The sequence below is a fragment of the Heptranchias perlo genome, chromosome 1 (assembly GCF_035084215.1).
Source record: "Heptranchias perlo isolate sHepPer1 chromosome 1, sHepPer1.hap1, whole genome shotgun sequence".
NCBI lineage: Eukaryota > Metazoa > Chordata > Chondrichthyes > Hexanchiformes > Hexanchidae > Heptranchias > Heptranchias perlo.
The window spans coordinates 163,015,321-163,039,050 of record NC_090325.1 but is presented as its reverse complement, the minus strand read 5'-3'; the positions used below and the strand labels follow the sequence as shown (position 1 = coordinate 163,039,050).

Below are 23,730 nucleotides of genomic sequence, written 5' to 3'. Positions count from 1 at the left end.
TGGCCCTTATCCCTTAATACCTTTGGTTGCCAAAAAGCTTATCTATCTCACATTTAAATTTAGCAATTGAGCTAGTATCAATTGCCGTTTGCGGAAGAGAGTTCCAAACTTCTATCACCCTTTGTGTGTAGAAATGTTTTATAATCTCGCTCCTGAAAGGTCTGGCTCTAATTTTTAGACTGTGCCCCCTACTCCTAGAATCCCCAACCAGCGGAAATAGTTTCTCTCTATCCACCCTATCCGTTCCCCTTAATATCTTAGAAACTTCGATCAGATCACCCCTTAACCTTCTAAACTCTAGAGAATACAACCCCAATTTGTGTAATCTCGCCTCGTAACTTAACCCTTGAAGTCCGGGTATCATTCTAGTAAACCTACGCTGCACTCCCTCCAAGGCCAATATGTCCTTCCGAAGGTGCAGTGCCCAGAACTGCTCACAGTACTCCAGGTGCGGTCTAACCAGGGTTTTGTGTAGCTACAGCATAACTTCTGCCCTCTTGTACTCCAGTCCTCTAGATATAAAGGCCAGCATTCCATTAGCCACCCATGGAACTATATCTTAGCATGTGTTGTTACTTTCATAAGAGGAAGAAGTTAAGGGAGAAAATTGTTGAAAGAGGTTACAGTACACTTAAGGAATACACTTAAGGGGTTCTGATGATGTGATAAACTGGAAGAGTGAACTTTCAGGGATAAGCATTGACTGAGGGATAGGTTACAATGGGCTGAATGCCCCTTTTTGTCCTAGCTTTTTTTAGGTTCTTAACACAGTTGATCCTGACCATGTCCTCACTCAACAAACACACGTGCACTTTATGCAAGGGTGACTGAATCGTGATCAGGAATAAGAACCCTGGCCAATTTTCTGCTCATTGCATGACAACTGAACAGTTGCAGCACCACTACTGCTGCCTGTATGAGATCAGCTGATTCAGTACAGACCTGGGACCTTCAGACAACTCAGCTACTCACTACTTTAACAACTGAACCATCTCAGAGACTGCTCTCATGATCTACATATAAGGCTAAAAATTCCAGTTGTGTCGGGGGGCGGGGGGGACGCTGGAACTGTGGCATGATCCTGGTGGGGGGACCACAATTCGGAATAGAACCCAGATCTGCTGGATTTGCGGCCCATTGCTCCAAGGGGTAGGGCTTTTCTTAGGCCTGTCCCCGTTAAGTCAAGGGAAGTATCTGAGGTGCATTTCCTGGCTACCCTGGGCATTCTGCCCAACTTGTCTTCAATAGATGCAATGTAACGTGTGTCTGCTGAGAGCAGGCGTGGGTCCTATTTTGGGCCTAGGAAAGAACCTGGCAGCTTAAAAGAGAACAGTAATTGATCTCAGAGGGATCGACTACAATCAAAGAGAAGGCCCGGCAAAAAAGATTTTAAGATAAATTTTTTGCTCTCCTGTATTTCAGGCACCTTGTGTAGGTTGTCATTCTAACTTCTGCCTCCTCATTGGTGTAGGAGCTTCTATTGCACCACTGCAGTTCTGGATATCTGCCCTGAGTATTCAAATATCCCAGTAAACGAGGTTTCCGTTGCACTTCTGACAAAGTTATGGTGGCGGAGCAGGAACAGCTCTGAGGAAATTCCCAGCCAAGTACTCTTAATTAATGCTTGGGTTACTTTCAAACCAGATTTACATCCACATCAGTGCAATCATAGTGTAGCACTGCTAAATCTCGCCCGATTCAAGAATTTTGCCTTCAACAAAACCCACACAATAGATTTCAGACAAATAGATGGAGTCATTACAGCTCATGCCATAATGTTGTGATGTCACAACATGTATTGAAATTGTCTTATTTGTTTATTAGCATGACTCTGAACCCATCAGGTCAGTAGACCCATGCTGTTAAGTTGAACTAATGTGTATGTAGGTGGATAAAGTAACCCACATACTCTTGGTAATATAATTTCCTCATATAATTTCCTCCAAAACTCAGCATCGCCACACATGTACATACGATGCACAATGCTGTGTACGGTAGCATAGTGGTTATGTTACTGGGCTAGTAATTCAGAGGCCTGGACTAAAAATCCGGAGTCATGAGTTCAAATCCTGCCACAGCAGCTGGCGAATTTAAATTCAATTAATTAAATAAAATTCTAGAATTAAAATACCAGTTGACTCCCCAAAGCCTTTCCACCATCTACAAGGCACAAGTCAGGAATGTGATGGAATACTCTCCACTTGCTTGGATGAGTGCAGCTCCAACAACACTCAAGAAGCTTGACACCAACCAAGATAAAGCAGCCCGCTTGATTGGCACCCCATCCACCACCCTAAACATTCACTCCCTTCACCACCAGTGCACAGTGGCTGCAGTGTGTACCATCCACAGGATGCACTGCAGCAACTCACCAAGGCTTCTTCGACAGCACCTCCCAAACCCGCGACCTCTACCATCTTCCTAGAAGGACAAGAGCAGCAGGCACATGGGAACAACACCATCCTGACTTGGAAATATATCGCCGTTCCTTCATCGTCGCTGGGTCAAAATCCTGGAAAGCCCTTCCTAACAGCACTGTGGGAGAACCGTCACCACATGGACTGCAGCGGTTCAAGAAGGCGGCTCACCACCACCTTCTCAAGGGCAATTAGGGATGGGCAATAAATGCCAGCCTCACCAGCGATGCCCACATCCCATGAACGAATTGAAAAAAAATTATCCCCAGTGGTGCTCTAAGTTTTGGTTGAAACTGGAGCACATTTGTGACTAGAAAATATAACCTGTTTGATACCAGTACGGTAACATTGCTGACACTTAAGGCAAAGTTAATGTGGATAAATGACATTATAAGGTCATTTACTGGAACATTCTTTACTAAAGCAACCTTTACTGGAGCATTCTAGCTGTGTTTATATGTTGGAATAGTAACTTTTAATTCCATATAAAGAACCGAAAGATGTTAAAAGACAATTACGTCCCATGTTGTTGCTGTAGATAGGATTAGTGTTTTAAGCCACTTTTACACTGTTTAGTTCAGATTCTGGAAGACTGGTGTTCGTGAGCCCACTCCAAGTTTACACCACTAAATCTGGCTCTCTTATCCAGGCGATAGAATCGTAAACTCAGTTTTTTGTCGCTTTGTGATTCTGCCACTGGGATAAAAGGAGCCATAGTGTAAACTCAAGGAGCTGGCACATGGACACAGGTCACCCAGAATCTGAGCTAACAAGTGCCAATATAAAAACAGTGCTAGTCCTTCTTTGTTTCTCTCCAACTGGGAAAACTGCTGCCTGTGGATCAGAAAAACCTCTCCCTTTTTTGTTAAACAGTTACCAAATAAAGAAAGAATGAACCTGTCTTTCACAACCTCAGGTTGTCCCAAAGCACTTCACAGTCAAATGAATTAATTTTGAAATATAATTACTGTTGTAATGTAGGGAAACATAGCAGCCAATTTATATACAAACAGCAATAAGACAAGTGTTTAATTAAACTGTTTTTGGTGGTGTTGGTTGAGGGATAAACTCTCCTCCTCTTCTTTATATAGTGCCATGTAGAGGGCAGACAGGACCTTGGTTTAAGGTCTCATTCAAAAGGCAGCACCACCAACAGTGCAGCACTGAAGGCTAGCTCATATGCTCAAGTCTCTGGAGTGGGGCTTGAACCCACCACCTTCTGACTCAGAGACAAGAGTGCTATCACTGGGCCAAGGTCAACACTTTAGTTTGAGAGAAAAAAAACAGACTTGGGACAGGAGAGTCAAACAGCATAAATGTCATGATCAAATATCCTAATTCCTGATTTTTGACTCCCCTTTCCAAGTCTGTTTTTTATCTCTTATATTTCGTAACAGGTTGCAGTCATGTGATTAAACTCCAATGCACAACTGTATTTTTGATGCACATTTACATCTATAGTTGCCCATTGGTCTGTATTATGTAGTAAGTGGCCTTGCAAGATGATTTCACAGGTTAGTAAATTAAAGATGTGTTCCGATACATTGACAAAGTTATTCTTTTACTCCTAGTTCTAATGATGTGGAGATGCCGGTGATGGACTGGGGTTGACAATTGTAAACAATTTTACAACACCAAGTTATAGTCCAGCAATTTTATTTTAAATTCACAAGCTTTCGGAGATTTTCTCCTTCCTCAGGCAAATGTTCCTCAGGCAAACATTTGCCTGAGGAAGGAGAAAATCTCCGAAAGCTTGTGAGTTCTAATGAAGGAAGTGTAGATGTGATGGGGGGAATAATAAGGAATAAATGGGAGTAGGTAGAAGATGAAGAATCCATCACTAGCAACTGCAACAGGGTGAACTGTGTTACAATTTGCTTCTAACAATATAAATTTTGAAAGATTCTACGTACAGTTAATACTTCCTATTTTGTTGCACCATGTTCTTTTCTAATGATATTTTACATATCTCAGTACTTTAAATTCTAGAATATGTTTATAAAGTTATGTCTTTTGTCTTAGTATCCTCACTGATATTGCAATGTTATTTCCCAGGTGAACTAAAAGAAATTAAACAGGATATCTCAAGTCTTCGATATGAACTTCTAGAAGACAAGTCTCAAGCAACCGAGGAGCTGGCTTTCCTCATTCAAAAACTTGGTGAAAAACTTAATACCTGTCTGACAAAACAAAAACACTAGTGACTTAACCTGAAAATGGACATTCCATTTATCAATGTATGGAAACAAGAAACAGCACAATTTAAGGCAATAATGTTTATAAATGAAAATTTGAGAGTCAGCATATTGAGTATTTAGATCTCTAGTACGTAATAGGTAATTACTCTACTACTAATAAACTTGCAATTCATGTACAGTGCAGTGAGAAATACCTTGTCTTTACAACTTACAGAATTTTGGATTGCCTAAAATTCACTTTGTAGCATTTTATATAAAGTTGCTATTCATTACTGAAGAACTAAAATACAAAACAGTGTTCCCACTTATAGCTCTTTGAAGGTCATGTTGACTATTTTGTGATCATATCAGAGGTCGTTAGTTACCTTATTTGTACCAAAATTGCATACTTGATTTAGCTATGTGCACGTTTACAGATTACTTAGCTCACTCTCTTATGATGTTCTATAACAAACATGTGTCAATCATTAGTCTGTGATACCATTAGATAGGTATTTAACACCAGAACTTGTCAGGGTCTACAGTTAGGTATTACAGGCAGGCTAAATTTATATACCATTCACTGATAGTTATTATCAATAGTAATTCAGGACTATTTCATCTAATACACAAGTCATGTGCAACTTCTGAGGGGTATAATCATAAAGCACAGTAGGAGGTCATTTGGCCCATTGTGCCTGTCCCCGCTCTTTGAAAGAGCTATCAAATTAGTCCCATTCCCCTGCTCGTTCCCCACAGTCCAGCAATTTTTTCTTTTGAAATATACATCCAATTCCCTTTTGAAAGATACTATTGAATCTGCTTCCACCATCCTTTCAGGCATAGAGTCATAGAGTTATACAGCACGGAGAGAGGCCCTTCGACCCATCGTGTCCGCGCCGGCCATCAGCCCTGTCTACTCTAATCCCATATTCCAGCATTTGGTCCGTAGCCTTGTATGCTATGGCATTTCAAGTGCTCATCCAAATGTTTCTTGAATGTTGTGAGGGTTCCTGCCTCCACAACCCTTTCAGGCAGTGAGTTCCAGACTCCAACCACCCTCTGGGTGAAAAAGTTCTTTCAGTGCATTCCAGATCGTTAAACTTGCTGCGTAAAAAAAATTCTCCTCCCCCCCCCCCACCCCCGGTTCTTTTATCAATTACCTTAAATCTGTGCCCTCTGGTTACTGACCCTCCTGCCAGTGGGAACAGTTTATTTACTCTATCAAAAGCCTTCATAATTTCTAACACTTCTATTAAATATCCCCTTAACCTTCTTTGCTCTGAGAAGAACAATCCCAGCTTCTCTAGTCTCTCCACATAACTGAAGTTCGTCATCCCTGGTACCATTCTGATCAATCTCTTCTGTAACCTCGCCAAGGTCTCAACATCCTTCCTAAAGTGTGGTGCCCAGAATTGGACACAATACTCCAATTGAGGCCTATCCAGTGATTTATAAAGGGTCAACCAATTTTGTTCATTGGCTCCCAGCAAGCCTTCCCCCTTCAGGCCTCATACACAGTGATGGTTTTGCCGGTTGCTGGAAATGTGTTGTATGAAAAATGGATCAGTACCCTATTAACCTACTGTTCAAAGCTTAAATCTGCAAAAAGAGACATTGAATCATCCACATTATTTTAAAAATAATTTTAAACAAGAAGGTTACAAGCTTCCATGGCATGATTTCATACAAAGTATATACTTATAGTGCACATTTCACAGTATTTGCGGGTCAGTGCAGTGAATATTATACATAGTAATAGAGTTTGGTACGAGGGTGAAGGATGCTTGGTGGCAAAGCTGGGTCATCCCTGGTCACCGAGATCTAGGGATGTGAGGGGGAGGAGGAATGGGGAAGGGTGGTTCTCTTGTGCTTTTAAGAGGGTCCCCCAGAGCTTCCTCACAATCCTGGAGCTATTGCACTATGGTAGCAGCAAGTACTTGTCAGCATTGTGCAGCTTGCTGGGACTCTCTCCTCAGCAGGTATCCTTGGGGTTGGTCTTGTTGTTAGGTGGTTAGAGTGGATGGGGGCTAGCCAGCAAGAAGGTGTCCCCCCTCTTCTGATTTCTGTTCCAACAGCCCCATGTGCATTTCTCACTCTGACCGGTGGCTGGAAATTTTTCTAGCAAGGAAATTTGCTGGGAAGCCCTTTCTGGTGCTAATGCACCTTTAAGAGGCCCCCCCAGAGTTTCCTCACGATGCCATTCTAAGATTCCCCTGCTAGTCACCACTGGCCTCTTTTACATGCAGCTGCCTGAGAGTCAGTTGCATGAGTACAGGGGTTTCCTGGACTTGCCTCGTTAGTACGCCTGTTGACATGAGGCACAGAAGCTGTCAGGATCAGCTGTAAAGGTGGAAGTGAGAAGTTCTTGCAGTAGATGATGCTGGAGATCTGTAATTGAAGATTTCTGAAGGTAGAAAACATTTTTTAAAGTTTCTTTTTGCATACTGCCTACAGACAACTGCACTTGCTTCTCAGGAGGTTGGAATGCCAGAAGATTTTTGGACCCCTCATCCAATGTCAGGGATACTCGGGAGCAGATATGGCATTTCCTATAGGCACCTAGTCTTGCGTCCCTTCGAGGTGTCACCTGATGGTCAGGATCGCAGGTGATTGGCTTCTAATGCTGCACAGAAGGGTCATGGGACTGAGGTGGCCCTTGTCCCATGCCAGCTGCCTTGTGGCATGGAGCCTCTGCTGGCTGCATCTCTGGAGGATTCTCCTGGGCAGCTTGGTCTCGCCTCCCACCTTCCACTGGCATGATGCTATGAGGGGGACAACTGGAGGCCTGGCATATGCTGCTGTCCAATGGCATTCAGCTGTGAATTCTGGGTGGCTTTGTTTTCATCACCCTCTTCACCATCATCTTCCTCCTCCTGTGCCACCTGTTGCTGTGTTGGATCTGTAGGAAGGGAGGGTGGAAGGCAAGAATGGGTGAGCATCACCCCCCTTGGGAATAAGGAGACAGAGAAAAAGGTGGAGGGTGGTGTCTGAGTGGTGCTTCACAGGGATGTCAGGGTGACAGTGCAAGTGCTCAATCAGTAACCTGGTGCTGGCAAGATATCATCGACCTCACCATCTCCTAAGGCAATAGCAGCAGGCATGCCCACAAGTTGCCTGGTGTTGTACTTGTAGAGGTTAGGAAATTGAAGATGGGGATGCCACCTCTGATGGTCTGCTTTTGCCGGGCATTGTGCAATAACTTCTCCTGCAAAAAGATAAGTAAATGAGGGTAAGGTTGGCAGTTAAGGACTGTGTGGCGAGTGTCATTGTAGAGATGATGTAATAGAAGTGGGGGCCTGAAGGTGTTAAAGTGGACGAAGGTGCTTTAGGGTAGTGCAAAGCAGTTGCTGTGTAGCCATAGTGCAGTATAGGTAGATAGAGGCACCCTTACCAGTGTGCAAAGTGAAGAGTTAATTCTGTGAATGTTGCTATATGAGGATGAAGCAAGTTTCGATGACCAGAATGGGCATGGAAGAGGTGGTTGTTGTTGTTGTCATATCTTCACCCTCTTCCCTTGGAGAATAGTTTGAAGTGGTGGAAGGATTCAGGCTGATTTAATAGTCAGCTCCTTTCATGGTCATAACCATCTTTATACCAGCCAATCGGGAGGTTAATCCTATACAGCAGGTTTTATGGGCTCCCACTACCCATGTGATGAGGGTGGGAGCCAACCACTCCCACCAGACTTCAGTATCCCGCTGGAAATCAACCCAGAATTCATTTGCCAGGACTATCTGGAGAGGGGTTTGAAACCGTTACCTTCTGACTCAGAGGCAGAAATGCTACCACTAAGCCAAGGGCTCGCTCCTTAAGTGAGAGGTGTGCTGTGTGTTACCTTGCATGCTCTGCTGAGGATGTGGAAGCTCTTGCAGCACTGTTCCAGGGAATGACGGAGTTGGTAGTCAGTACCAGTGCCACCTCCCTCCAGATGGCATGAGTGATCATTCTCGGTGACTTAGTGGCTCCCACAGCCAGGAGTCCATTTGTCCTCCTTTCAATGTCCCCCAGAAAGACTTGGAGGTCTGCAGGTACAAGAGTAGTGTAAATCACATCAAGAAAATTTAGGGCCAACATGTTTGTTGCAGGGAGGTGTTGGATTGCATTAAAAAACAATAGTGCTTGTGTCTGGAAGGCCGAGTACATCAGTCATAGCTTCAGTGGACTCCAATGTCTCTGTCCAGAAGTGTTGGAGAGTGGAACAGCACCAGAATGCATGCAGGAATGTACCCTGGGTCAGGTGGAATGTTCTAAGTTTGTGCAGGGTGAGGTATGTGCAGTGGAGGATTGTGAGTTGTTATAGGTAGATGTTATGAGGACCAGTGTCAGTGCCTGTTTCCAGTTTCTGCCAAGAGTGGGTGGTCAATGTCATGTTCCCAGGAGCCATCTGCTGCAGAGCTGGACAGTACTGAGTGGAGGACTGTGATGTACCTTTGGAGTGGCTCTGTATTGCAGAGGGAGTGCTCTAATGGGTTTGATTTGTATAGGATTTTACAGAGTATGATAGGGTCCTAGATGAAGTGATGAGATAGCCAGAGGGGGAGGTTTTGTTCCAGGTAATATTGCCTTGGATGGGCTGCATCTCCCAAACTTTAGCGCTTAAAGTTTGGGAGACTCTGCCTGTCTTTTTTTGGTTAGTTGAAGCTTGGTCTCAGGCATATCCTTGGCTGCCTTCTTGCCCAGAGGAACCTGATAAAGTGCCTGTCGAAGTCCTGGAACTGTTCTACTGGGGTGTGGATGGGCAGCATCTGGAACATGTAGAGGAGGCTGGGGAGCACATTCATCTTTCCAGTGGTTCAATTACCTACTTACTTTCCATTGCAGCAAGATGGGCAGGCTGTTTCAACTGTTCAGGTTGGCGAGCATACTGGAAAGAGGGTTTTTTTTTCCTATTGAGGACTGGGAGGGGGCTGGGAATTTGGGTGTAGCTCATGTGTCTAAGTACATAGTACTAATGTACTTGTTTGAGATTTTCTGATCAAGGGTCATTCCCTCTGTTTTTGAGTAGTTGAGCTTGTAGCCTGACAGCTGTTTTTTAATTTGATGGTCTGAAAGATGCTGGGGAGGGAAGTGACAGGGTTAGACAGCAGGATCTCATTCACATGGAGGGATATTTTGTTATTCACTCCACCAGCTTTGGGCTCCATGGATGATGGACTCATTCTTACAGTCATATATAGGGGTTCTACGGTAAAGGCAAAGAGAAGGGGAACAGGGGGTCCTATCTGGTCCTTCAGTGGAGGGGGAAATGTGTGAGGTGTAGCCATTAGTTTTGAAAAAGGTTGAGGGTAGGAGTAGACGATTTTGGTCCGTCTACTGAACGTATTTCCAAATGCCATCTAGTCAAACACGGGGAGGAGGAAGCTCTAATTTACCTGGTTAAAGGCTTTTTCTGTGTCCAGGGTGGATGTATTTGTGCTGTTGCAATGGTGCACAACATTAAACAATTCTCTGGTGCCAGTGGCTAGGAGGCATCCTCGTATGAATCCAGTTGGGTCTGGGTGAACTAATCCGGTGGAGACTGAGTCCAATCTTCAGGCCAGGATCTTGGCCAATACTCCATAACTGCAGTTGAAGAGGGATACTGATTTGTATAATGCACAGGAATTGGGGTCCTTGCCCTTTTCACATATAGCATCAAGTATTAAATTGGGGTAATTTAGAGTTTTTTAACCATTGGTGAATTTTTATACTTATAATGGTGAGAATGGAAGAATTTTCTACTTTGGGCCCCTTGTCTCCATAGCAAATACTCCCAGGTCAGGTACAGCTAGAGAGGCCACAGTGAATATCCTTTTACTCCACCCTCAATATGCCTTTAACCTTAACCTCAGAAAATTACCCTCCAAGTCACCAGAAAATATTTCCATTTCTCACACTAGTCACCCTCATGGTGTCTCTGATTGATTGAAAGAAAGAACTTGCATTCCATTGTGACCATAGGACATCCCAAAATACTTAACAGCCAATGAAGTACTTTTAAAGTGCGGTCACTACTGTAATGTGGGGAAACATGGCACCCAATTTGCACACAGAAATGACTAGATAATCTGTTATATTGATGTGGTTGAGGGATAAATATTGGCTAAAACACCAGAACTCCCCTGCTCTTCTTCAAATAGTGCCATGGGATCTATTACATCCATCTAACAGGGCAGGCAAGGCCTCAGATTAACATTTCATATGAAATACAGCACCTCCAACAGTGTAGAGCTCCCTTGTGTGTCAACATCTGGAGTGCGGCTTGAACCCACAATCTTTGGCCAAGAGGCATGATTGCAAACTTAATGACAATTTTTGCTGCATTACAGACACTTGTGCTGTGGAACGAACCACTAGAAATTAAGAGACTGTCCGAACCCATTTCAAATAGGATCCTTACAATCAGCAGAAGGAACTTTCATTCCATCAGTCTGGGCGAAATTTGTATCATAGGTGAAAGGGTAATACACCACCAACCAAGTCCTTGATATTAGATTTTCCAGTCTCAGCAAGAAGCACTCCTCGGTCTGGGGCAGCACAGTTTAGATGCCAAATCCAACAATGTGCCTTGATCCTATCCTCTGTCACAGGGTCCTACCATCTCGTAACCTTCTTTGTAAGACAAACGGTAGTACTTCAAAACACTTCTCTTTTAATTCACTATACACAAAGTCGCACTACAGTATCTTTGGCAATGCCTAGTACACTTTTCCAGTTCACAGTATCTTTGGCAATGCCTAGTACACTTTCCCAGTCCCAGGATCTTTCAGATGTCTGCAGCTGCCCTCAACTCATCAACTTCTTTCAGGTCTCAGAGCCCAGGCCAGCCCCAGCTGCCTGTTCAGGGGCTCTGTTCAGGGGTTCTTACTTATTGCCACCTCGCCCTTTTACTCTCACCTGACTGGAGAAGGTCTCCACCTACTCCAGCCTCAATTGCTTCTTAAAGGCAAGGTTTCCTAATTCCTTTATTTGGGGCTCAGGGCCCTCATCAGCCTACGGCTGCCTACTGGCCCTCAGTCACCCTGTTACACTGCAGAAAAGCATCTTCTACTGTACCAGTGTAAATAATATTTGCAACATCAACTGTCCTTTTAATTTCTTGGAGAGTGTCAATTCATGTAAATTGGTGCAGACCTATAAGAATTTTTGTGCTTTGGAACTGTACTGCGATTGCCAAGGCTAATTTCACTGAGAACCCTTACATTTAGCAGAGATGGGCTAAAATCCAGCCAGACTGATGAGATGAAGGGACTCATCTGGCCTGGATTGAAGCCCAAATCCAAAAAGTGAACAGACGCAACGTGACCCCCTGTACCACATAGTTCCCTGAATACTGTTACAGTCAATCCTCAAATTTCATATTTTGGTTTGTTTATTCAGTGAGTGCTGTGGATATCTGAAGAACAAATAAGGCATTGTAGCAGCTTACTTCTTGCTTTGTCAACTGCTGACAGGCTTTTATCTGTTGAATTGTGTCATTTTATAAATAGCATTTGTCTATGTTTAACAGTTAAATAAGACAAACTTTTAAAACATATTTTTACATTAATACTATGCTATTATAAAAGTTGGTTTGAAAAAAATTTCTGTTCATTTTTTGAAATCCAAGCTATAATACAGTTCTTGTGCATAGCAAGGCATTCAAAGGCAGTGCAGAGAAGAGCAATGAGAGATAATATGAGGAATAACTAGATAAACTATAGCTCTTCCACCTTAAAAAGAGATGTCTCAGTGGGATACTTAAGATGATAAAGAAAGTCAACCCAGAACAATACTTTCAGATACAGAAAGCAAGACACGAGGGTACACATTCAGGGTTGTGAGGAGGAAGTTTATAACGGAAATCAGGAAGTATTCCTTTACAGAGGTTGATCAACAGCTAGAACAGATTGTCAGGAAAATTGCTTGAAGCCAAGACTCGTTACGAAACAGTTAGATACTGTAATGGGAAGATATCACAGTTGGTGTTCTGGAAGGATTAAATCAAATGAACTGAAGGGTCTTCTTCGTCCAAACCTATCTCGCAATCAATAGCTATCTGTCATGGATGAAAACAATTCAATAAAATAATTTTGATCCTATAACTTATTTTTGGAGCTCTTGTCCCACTTCATTGAATAGATTGAGTCAGATGTTGACTTCTGCTTTGTCACTGAACTATGTCCTTGTTGCAGATGATTTTCAAATTCAAAATTCAAGACACATTTGGAAGTTTCAAATTCAAAATCCAAGACACATTTGGAAGTTTCACCAACACAATGATTATTTCAGTAGCAATACCGTTGCACAAGCTGGCACACCTTGTGTATCTTTGTTGTGGGTGCCATAATTTCAAAACAGGATATGCAAGGCATTCTGTGGGACTTAGATCCTTGAAGTTGATGGTCCAATGTATAGTCACCAGTTGATTCTTGATAACACACGGTACCCTAACCTATACAAACCACCAATACTACTCTTTTGACGAATGTTGTACCGTTCCTACCCAACCTGATCTAGTTGAAGGTCCTTTTGGAGGTTTTCAGGGAAGTTCCTCAATACGGTGAGTGGCATTCCCAACTCTAAACAAGCAGGAGAGCCATATGTCAGGTAATGGATAAGGTAGCAAAGGGGGTTAGAAAGACAACAGTAGCAGATGAGTGTTGAGCAGTAGTCTCACACTTAAAGAAAAAGAAAGAACTTGCATTATATATCGCCTTTCATGTCCCAAAGTACTTCACAGCCAATTAATTGGTTGGTAATGATTTTCCGGAATTCTCTGGACTTGGCAAAGGTCCCGGCAGATTGGAAAACTGCTAATGTAACACCCTTATTTAAAAAGGGTAGTAGGCAGAAGGCTGGAAATTATAGACCAGTTGGCCTAACATCTGTGGTGTGTGAAATTTGAAATTTTGGAGTCTATTATAAAGGAGACAGTAGCGGAACATTTGGATAAACATAATTTGATAGGACAGAGTCAGCATGGCTTTGTTGGGGGGGGGGGGGGGGTCGTGTCTGACAAATTTGCTTGAGTTCTTTGAGGACATAACGTACAGGGTGGATAAAGGGGAACTGGTGGACGTAGTGTATTTAGACTTCCAGAAGGCATTCGACAAGGTGCCACATAGGAGATTGTTGCTCAGGATAGAGAATCACTGGATTGGGGGTAATGTTCTGGCATGGATGGAGGATTGGTTATCTAACAGGAGGCAGAGAGTTGGGATAAATGGTTCATTCTCGGACTGGCAACCAGTAGCCAGTGGTGTTCCGCAGGGGTCGGTGCTGGGTCCCCAACTCTTTACAATCTATATTAACGATTTGGAGGAGGGGACCAGGTGTAACATGTCAAAGTTTGCAGATGATACAAAGATGGGAGGGAAAGTGGAGAGTGAGGAGGACATAAAAAACCTACGGGGGGATGTAGACAGGCTGGGTGAGTGGGCGGAGATTTGGCAGATGCAATGCAATATTGGAAAATGTGAGGTTATGCACTTTGGCAGGAAAGATCAGAGAGCAAGTTATTTTCTTGATGGCGAGAAACTGGAAAGTACTGCAGTACAAAGGGATCTGGGGGTCCTAGTGCAAGAAAATCAAAAAGTTAGCATGCAGGTGCAGCGGGTGATCAAGAAGGCCAATGGAATGTTGGCTTTTATTGCTGGGGGGATGGAGTGCAGAAGCAGGGAGGTATTGCTGCGCTTGTATAGGGTATTGGTGGGACTGCACCTGGAGTGCTGCGTGCAGTTTTGGTGTCCATACTTAGGGAGAGACATACTTGCTCTCGAGGCAGTGCCGGGAGGGTTCGCTCGGTTGATCCCGGGGATGGGGGGGTGGACGTGTGGGGAGAGGTTGAGTGGATTGGGACTCTACTCATTGGAGTTCGGAGGAGTGAGAGGCGATCTTATTGAAACATATAGGATTGTGAAGGGGCTTGATCGGGTAGATGCGGTAAGGATGTTCCCAAGGATGGGTGAAACTAGAACTAGGGGGCATAATCTTAGAATAAGGGGCTGCTCGTTCAAAACTGAGATGAGGAGAAACTTCTTCACTCAGAGGGTAGTAGGTCTGTGGAATTTGCTGCCCCAGGAAGCTGTGGAAGCTACATCATTAAATAAATTTAAAACAGAAATAGACAGTTTCCGAGAAGTAATGGGAATTAGGGGTTACGGGGAGCGGGCAGGAAATTGGACTTGAATTTAGATTTGAGGTTAGGATCAGATCAGCCATGATCTTATTGTAAACAATTTTACAACACCAAGTTATAGTCCAGCAATTTTATTTTAAATTCACAAGCTTTCGGAGGCTACCTCCTTCCTCAGGTGAACGATGTGGAAATGAAGTCCTCGAAATGAAGTCGCATTTATAATTCACAGAACAATGCTGGTGATAACAGACAGTTTTTTCAACTGCCCGTTGCCAAGGCAATCAGTGTGCAGACAGACAGGTGTTACCTGCCAGGTCTCAGAATATACAAATCACCAAAAAAAACAACAAACAAAAAAAAACAGAGATAGAGAGGTAGAAACATAGAAAAGACAGCAACTGACCCGTTATATTAAAAACAGATAACATTTGTTCGCTGGTGGGGTAACGTGTAGCGTGACATGAACCCAAGATCCCGGTTGAGGCCGTCCTCATGGGTGCGGAACTTGGCTATCAATTTCTGCTCTACGATTTTGCGTTGTCGTGTGTCTCGAAGGCCGCCTTGGAGTACGCTTACCCGAAGGTCGGTGGCTGAATGTCCTTGACTGCTGAAGTGTTCCCCGACTGGGAGGGAACCCTCCTGTTTGGCGATTGTTGCGCGGTGTCCGTTCATCCGTTGTCGCAGTGTCTGCATGGTCTCGCCAATGTACCATGCTCCGGGGCATCCTTTCCTGCAACGTATGAGGTAGACAACGTTGGCCGAGTCACAGGAGTATGAACCATGCACCTGGTGGGTGGTGTCCTCTCGTGTGATGGTGGTATCTGTGTCGATGATCTGGCATGTCTTGCAGAGGTTACCGCGGCAGGGTTGTGTGGTGTCGTGGACGCTGTTCTCTTGAAAGCTGGGTAATTTGCTGCGAACGATGGTCTGTTTGAGGTTGGGTGGCTGTTTAAAGGCGAGTAGTGGAGGTGTGGGGATGGCCATAGCGAGGTGTTCGTCGTCATTGATGACATGTTGAAGGCTGCGGAGAACATGGCGTAGTTTCTCCGCTCCGGGGAAGTACTGGACGACAAAGGGTACTCTGTTGGTTGCGTCCCGTGTTAGTCTCCTGAGGAGGTCTATGCGATTTTTTGCTGTGGCCCGTCGGAACTGTCGATCGATGAGTCGAGCGTCATATCCCGTTCTTACTAGGGCGTCTTTCAGCGTCTGTAGGTGTCCATCGCGTTCCTCCTCGTCTGAGCAGACCCTGTGTATTCGCAGGGCCTGTCCATAGGGGATGGCCTCTTTGACGTGGTTAGGGTGGAAGCTGGAAAAGTGGAGCATCGTGAGGTTGTCCGTGGGCTTGCGGTAGAGTGAGGTGCTGAGGTGCCCGTCTTTGATGGAGATTCGTGTGTCCAAGAAAGAAACTGATTCTGAGAAGTAGTCCATGGTGAGCTTGATGGTGGGATGGAACTTGTTGATGTTATCGTGTAGTCTCTTCAGTGATTCCTCGCCGTGGGTCCATAGAAAGAAAATGTCGTCGATGTATCTGGTGTATAGTGTTGGTTGGAGGTCTTGTGCAGTGAAGAAGTCCTGCTCGAACTTGTGCATGAAAATGTTGGCGTATTGGGGTGCGAATTTGGTCCCCATGGCTGTTCCGTGTGTTTGGGTAAAGAACTGGTTATCGAAGGTGAAGACATTGTGATCCAGGATGAAGCGGATGAGTTGTAGGATGGCGTCCGGAGATTGGCTGTTGTTGGTGTTGAGTATTGATGCTGTCGCAGCGATGCCGTCATCGTGGGGGATACTGGTGTAGAGTGCCGAGACGTCCATCGTGGTGAGAAGTGTTCCTGGTTCAACTGGTCAATGCCAGATTCATCAGCCGCACTCAGAAGACAGTCCAGAATGTCACCCGAGCACAACGCAACGCCATCAACGCTCTCAAGACCAACCGCAACATAGTCATCAAACCAGCGGACAAAGGAGGAGCCATAGTCATACAGAACAGAACGGACTATTGCAAAGAAGCATACCGACAACTGGACAACCAGGAACACTACAGACGGTTACCCGCAGACCCGACCAAAGAACACACCCACCAGCTCAACAAACTGATCAAGACCTTCGATCCAGACCTTCAAAGCATCCTACGCACTCTCATCCCACGTAATCCCCGCGTGGGAGACTTCTACTGCCTCCCAAAGATACACAAAGCCAACACACCTGGACGTCCTATCGTATCAGGCAACGGAACCCTGTGTGAGAACCTCTCTGGATACATCGAGGGCATCCTGAAACCCATCGTACAGGGAACCCCCAGCTTCTGTCGCGACACTACAGACTTCCTACAAAAACTCAGTACCCACGGACCAGTTGAACCAGGAACACTTCTCACCACGATGGACGTCTCGGCACTCTACACCAGTATCCCCCACGATGACGGCATCGCTGCGACAGCATCAATACTCAACACCAACAACAGCCAATCTCCGGACGCCATCCTACAACTCATCCGCTTCATCCTGGATCACAATGTCTTCACCTTCGATAACCAGTTCTTTACCCAAACACACGGAACAGCCATGGGGACCAAATTCGCACCCCAATACGCCAACATTTTCATGCACAAGTTCGAGCAGGACTTCTTCACTGCACAAGACCTCCAACCAACACTATACACCAGATACATCGACGACATTTTCTTTCTATGGACCCACGGCGAGGAATCACTGAAGAGACTACACGATAACATCAACAAGTTCCATCCCACCATCAAGCTCACCATGGACTACTCCTCAGAATCAGTTTCTTTCTTGGACACACGAATCTCCATCAAAGACGGGCACCTCAGCACCTCACTCTACCGCAAGCCCACGGACAACCTCACGATGCTCCACTTTTCCAGCTTCCACCCTAACCACGTCAAAGAGGCCATCCCCTATGGACAGGCCCTGCGAATACACAGGGTCTGCTCAGACGAGGAGGAACGCGATGGACACCTACAGACGCTGAAAGACGCCCTAGTAAGAACGGGATATGACGCTCGACTCATCGATCGACAGTTCCGACGGGCCACAGCAAAAAATCGCATAGACCTCCTCAGGAGACTAACACGGGACGCAACCAACAGAGTACCCTTTGTCGTCCAGTACTTCCCCGGAGCGGAGAAACTACGCCATGTTCTCCGCAGCCTTCAACATGTCATCAATGACGACGAACACCTCGCTATGGCCATCCCCACACCTCCACTACTCGCCTTTAAACAGCCACCCAACCTCAAACAGACCATCGTTCGCAGCAAATTACCCAGCTTTCAAGAGAACAGCGTCCACGACACCACACAACCCTGCCGCGGTAACCTCTGCAAGACATGCCAGATCATCGACACAGATACCACCATCACACGAGAGGACACCACCCACCAGGTGCATGGTTCATACTCCTGTGACTCGGCCAACGTTGTCTACCTCATACGTTGCAGGAAAGGATGCCCCGGAGCATGGTACATTGGCGAGACCATGCAGACACTGCGACAACGGATGAACGGACACCGCGCAACAATCGCCAAACAGGAGGGTTCCCTCCCAGTCGGGGAACACTTCAGCAGTCAAGGACATTCAGCCACCGACCTTCGGGTAAGCGTACTCCAAGGCGGCCTTCGAGACACACGACAACGCAAAATCGTAGAGCAGAAATTGATAGCCAAGTTCCGCACCCATGAGGACGGCCTCAACCGGGATCTTGGGTTCATGTCACGCTACACGTTACCCCACCAGCGAACAAATGTTATCTGTTTTTAATATAACGGGTCAGTTGCTGTCTTTTCTATGTTTCTACCTCTCTATCTCTGTTTTTTTTTGTTTGTTGTTTTTTTTGGTGATTTGTATATTCTGAGACCTGGCAGGTAACACCTGTCTGTCTGCACACTGATTGCCTTGGCAACGGGCAGTTGAAAAAACTGTCTGTTATCACCAGCATTGTTCTGTGAATTATAAATGCGACTTCATTTCGAGGACTTCATTTCCACATCGTTCACCTGAGGAAGGAGGTAGCCTCCTAAAGCTTGTGAATTTAAAATAAAATTGCTGGACTATAACTTGGTGTTGTAAAATTGTTTACAATTGTCAACCCCAGTCCATCACCGGCATCTCCACATCATGATCTTATTGAATGGCGGAGCAGGCTCGAGGGGCCGATTGGCCTACTCCTGCTCCTATTTCTTATGTTCTTAATTACTTTTGAAGGGCAGTCACCACTGTAATAATGGGAAAGGCAACAACAAAGAGATAAATGATAGATAATCGGATTTATTTTGATGGTATTGGTTCAGGAATATATGTTGGCCCTCCCCTGCTCTTCTTCAATTAGTGCTATTGAATCTTTTATCTCTGCTGAGAGGGCAATGAGGGCCTTGGTTTAATGTCTCATCCAAAAGACAGCACTTCCAACAGTGCTGCAGCACTCCCTCAGTACTGCACTGAAGTGTCAGCCGAGATTATGTACTCAAGTCTCTGGAGTGGGGCTTGGAGCTCATAACCTTCTCACTCAGAGGCAAAAGTGTGACTAAGAGCCAAGGCTGATACTACTAAACAACAAAAATTGTCAATTTAATGACAACTCAATCCATGGAGGTAGAGAGAGAGTAAATGGTCATGACATAGACTACTGAACATGTAATAACGTCACAAATATTTCAAACTATGTTCCCCTAATTTCGCTAGTTTATGCACATGTATAGTACACACACGAACAATGGAATACAATAATATACAATAATACATTTCAGTAGTATCACCATTGCTAAATATCACTTGAACAATCTTTGCTGTTCAGTAATATTTACTTTGCTTTCTTTATTCCAACATATTGGACTCAAATAATGATTATTTACTCATTTTGTGAGACTCAGCGCTGTCTATTTTATTAATCACACGGCTATCGGCCCTACACATTTTGACTCTGAAGTTACACGGGGTACAAACCATTTAAAATAATAGGGTTAACAACTCCACTGAAAGATCAGAGACATGACTATCTAACGAGTGTATTATTTTACATTAGTATCCCAGATGTAACTTACCAAATACTATAAGTCTTCCTAGAAAAATTTTTTGGATAAAATTCGCCATTTCAATTAAACTTCCTGCAGAATTTAAACAAAACATTAAGATACTGAAGTCAATGGAAAGGAAAATCGGCGGGATGTATAAGGGTGGCCGATCCACTACCTTCCGTTTTCCGCCATCGCCGAAGGTTAAAATCAGCCCTATATATATAACATTATTTAGCTTTGAACCTTTTTCCTTTTAGAAATGGAATTAGTAGGACAATTGAGATGATAGTGTTATTTTTTCAAAAGGTAAATATTGAGGCACAGTAGCATAAAATACAAAGTAATTATTTAAAAAATTCCCCCTGTATTGGCCAGGAATCAACCCATTACCCCGATGTGGCAAACCATTACTAAGCCACTAAATACAGTAAGTCTATTTATTATCTGTACTGACTACGTTTCAGATTTCTTAAGATGGAAAATCTTTAATTTAAATTGCGTTGGAATTGTTAATTACTGAAATGTACCTTTACATTTTGTAGTTCCCATAAATTAGTTTTACATTTTCAGACACCAACTGCCATATGATACACTGAATTAATTATGTTCATCTGTGCAATGTTGATAACTGCCTGAAACAGTTTAAGTTATTACTACAGCATTGGTACAGTCTCTGTCTTTGTCTTGTAATAAGAAACTGGCTGTTTCTAAATGTCTGTCTTAAAGTAACTTCAAAATATCCAACTGTTACGTGACACAGGTCACAGCATTAAATTTTGGAACACATGCCCTTGTGACAAGTTTTCAATAATTTTTGCATTCTCTTGCCTGCCAGAATTGTGTAGTTTTCCAGGTTAGAACATGGAAGAAATACTTACGTTAGTGCACAAGCAGCCAAATTATTGTTCCCAATATCGCAGAGAAGCTTGCTGTAAAGCAAGTCTTTCTAAGAGTTTGTCAGAACATGAAGATCCTTAAAGAACAAAGACGGTCAATTTTAACCCTGCCGCCCGGCAGAAACCAGACAGACAGGCAGTTAAAAGCAAACAGGAAACTTACCCGCTCAGATCCCGACCATTTCTGATGTTAACCTGCAAGGTTTTGCTGGTGAATATGGTGCCCACCTAAAGCAGGCAGGGGTCTCATAAGTATATGCAAATCAGGGTCCTATTACATCACTAGGACCCGGATTCAATTTTAACTGGTGCCTGAGAGAAGAAGCCGTCGTGGCTTTCCTGCTAGGCAGAAGCAGGTTTGCTGACAAATGAGGCCCTTCAGGCAAGTCTACAGCTTTCCTTTGTGGGGTCAGGAAAAGCAAGCGTGCTCCTCTGGGCCCCACAAGGAAGAACTGGTAATCTACTGTCAGCTGGGGCTGACTCAGGTGATTGGCATTCTAGCTAGCATAAATTCAGAAGGGTTTTGCTAACGCACGGAGTGAGGTAGCACGGAGTAGCAGCCATCGACGGAGTCTGGTTTTGACAGAGTCTATAATTTGGTGAGTGACGGGATTCGGTGCAGTATGGGGTGAGGTGCAGTAAGGGGTGAGGTGCAGTAAGGGGTGAGGTGCATTTGATTAGTCAGCGGAGAGGAGCGTACCGAGAGTGGATCACAGCAACAACAAAACAAAACTGCAGTGTGACGTCACAGGTAAGGCAGGTAGGTGGTTGGAGGTGAGTATCTCCTCTCTTTTCTTCTCTCTTTAGGACTGTGGGCTAAGTAACATGGCATAAAACTAAATTTAAAAAAAAAACTAAACGTAATTTGATAAATTAACAAGGCCAATATTTGGTTCAACCTAAAAATAATCTGATTGGCATTGTAGTAATCAATTAAATAAATAAAATAGTTTTAACAGGGCAGGAAATGTGTTGCAGCTGCAATATGTGGGAGCTACTGGACAGTTTTGTCCAGGGCGACTACATCTACGGTAAGTGTCTGCAGCTCAAGGAACTTCGGCTCCGAGTTGAGGAGCTGGAGTCCAAGCTGCAGACATTGCGATGCATCAGGGAAGGAGAAAGTCACCTGGACACTTTGATCCAGGAGGCAGTCACGTCCCTTAGACTAAATACTGTAGAATTGGCACGTGGTCAGGGACAGTGAGTGAGGCAGGTACGGGGATCCAGGAGGTAGCATTGCAGGAGCCTCAGCCTCTGCAATTGTCCAATTGATACGAGGTTCTTGCAGCCCTTGTGGACGAGTGCAGGGACTGCAAGGAGGATGAGCAAACTGGCCACGGCACCGTGGTTCAGGGGGCCATTCAAGTGGGGAGAGTAAAAAGGAATGTGGTTGTAGTAGGCGACAGTATAGTTAGGAGGATAGACGCTATTCTCCGCAGCCAAGGCTGTGTTGCCTACCCCGTACCAGGGTTAAGGACATCTCCTCAGGGCTGGAGAGAAACTTGGAGTGGGAGGAGGAGGATCCAGTTGTCATGGTCCACGTCGGTACCAACGACATAGGTAGGACTAAGAAAGAGGTTCTGCTGAGGGAGGTTGAGCAGCTAGGGACTAAATTAAAAAGCAGAACCACAAAGGTGATAATCTCCGGATTATTACCTGAGCCACGAGCAAATTGGCACAAGGTAAATCAGATTAGAGCGATGAATGCGTGGCTCAAAGATTGGTGTGGGAGACGTGGGTTTTGATTCATGGGGCATTCGCACCAGTACTGGGGAAAGAGGGAGCTGTTTCGTTGGATCTGGTAATGGGTAACGAAACAGGATTAATTAATGATCTCAAAGTAAAGGATCCCTTGGGAAGCAGTGATCATAACATGATAGAATTTCACATCCAGTTTGAAAGCAAGGATCTTGGGTCTGAAACTACTGTATTAAACTTAAATTAGGGCAATTATAAAGGAATGAGGGCGGAATTGGCTAAAGTGGACTGGGTAAGCAGATTAGATGGTATGATGGTGGATAAGCAGTGGCAAACATTTAAAAAGATATTTTATGACTCGCAACAAAAATATATTCCTGTGAGGAGGAAAGACTCCACAAAAAGGGTGAACCAACCATGGCTAACTAAGGAAGTCAAGGAAGGTAACAGGTTAAAAGAAAAAGCATACAACATGGCAAGGATTACTGGTAAGACCAAAGATTGGGAAAACTTTAAAAACCAGTAAAGAATGACTAAAAGAATAATAAAGAGGGAGAACATAAATTATGAGAGTAAACTAGCAAGAAATAAAAAAATTGACAGTAAAAGCTTCGACAAGTATATGAAAAGGAAGAGGGTAGCTAAAGTAAACATTGGTCCCTTAGAGGATGAGACTGGGGAAATAATAGCGGAAAACAAGGAAATGGCAGAGAAATTGAACAGATATTTTGTATGTGTCTTCACAGTAGAAGACACTAATAACATACCAATAATAGTAGAAAATCAAGGGGCAAAGGGGAGGGAGGAACTGAAAACAATCACTATCGCTAGAGAAAAAGTACTAGGTAAACTAATGGGTCTAAAGGCTGACAAATCCCCTGGACCTGATGGCTCGCATCCGAGGGTCTTAAAGGAAGTAGCTACAGAGATAGTGGATGCATTGGTTGTAATCTTCCAGAATTCACTAGATTCTGGAAAGGTCTCAGCTGATTGGAAAACCGCAAACGTAACACCCCTTTTCAAGAAGGGAGTGAGACAGAAAGCAGGTAACTATAGACCAGTTAGCCTGACATCTGTCATTGGCAAAATGCTAGAATCCATTATTAAGGAAGTAGTAGCAGGACATTTGGAGACTCATAATACAATGGAGAGTCAACATGGTTTTATGAAAGGGAAATTGTGTCTGACAAATTTATTAGAGTTCTTTGAGGCAGTAACAGGCAGGGTGGATAAAGGGGAACCAATGGATGCAGTTTATTTGAATTTCCAAAAGGCATTCGATAAGGTGCCACATAAAAGATTACTGCACAAGATAAGAGCTCATGGTGATGGGGGTAATATACTGGCATGGATAGAGGATTGGCTAACTAACAGAAAACAAAGAGTCGGGATAAAAGGGTCATTTTCA

At 44.2% G+C, this 23,730-nt stretch overlaps 1 protein-coding gene across 6 annotated transcripts in view; it reads left to right on the top strand.

Moving 5' to 3' along the window:
- Positions 1–12,660, top strand: part of LOC137327420 (short transient receptor potential channel 3) — a 130,892-nt gene extending 118,232 nt beyond the window's left edge. For all 6 annotated transcript variants that reach the window (XM_067993229.1, XM_067993222.1, XM_067993212.1 and 3 more), the window contains one exon: positions 4,473–12,660. In XM_067993229.1, the coding sequence (XP_067849330.1) occupies positions 4,473–4,618 (146 nt within the window). In that variant the 3' untranslated portion in view covers positions 4,619–12,660. The remainder of the gene's footprint in view (positions 1–4,472) is intronic.
- The last annotated feature ends 11,070 nt before the right edge of the window (positions 12,661–23,730 follow it).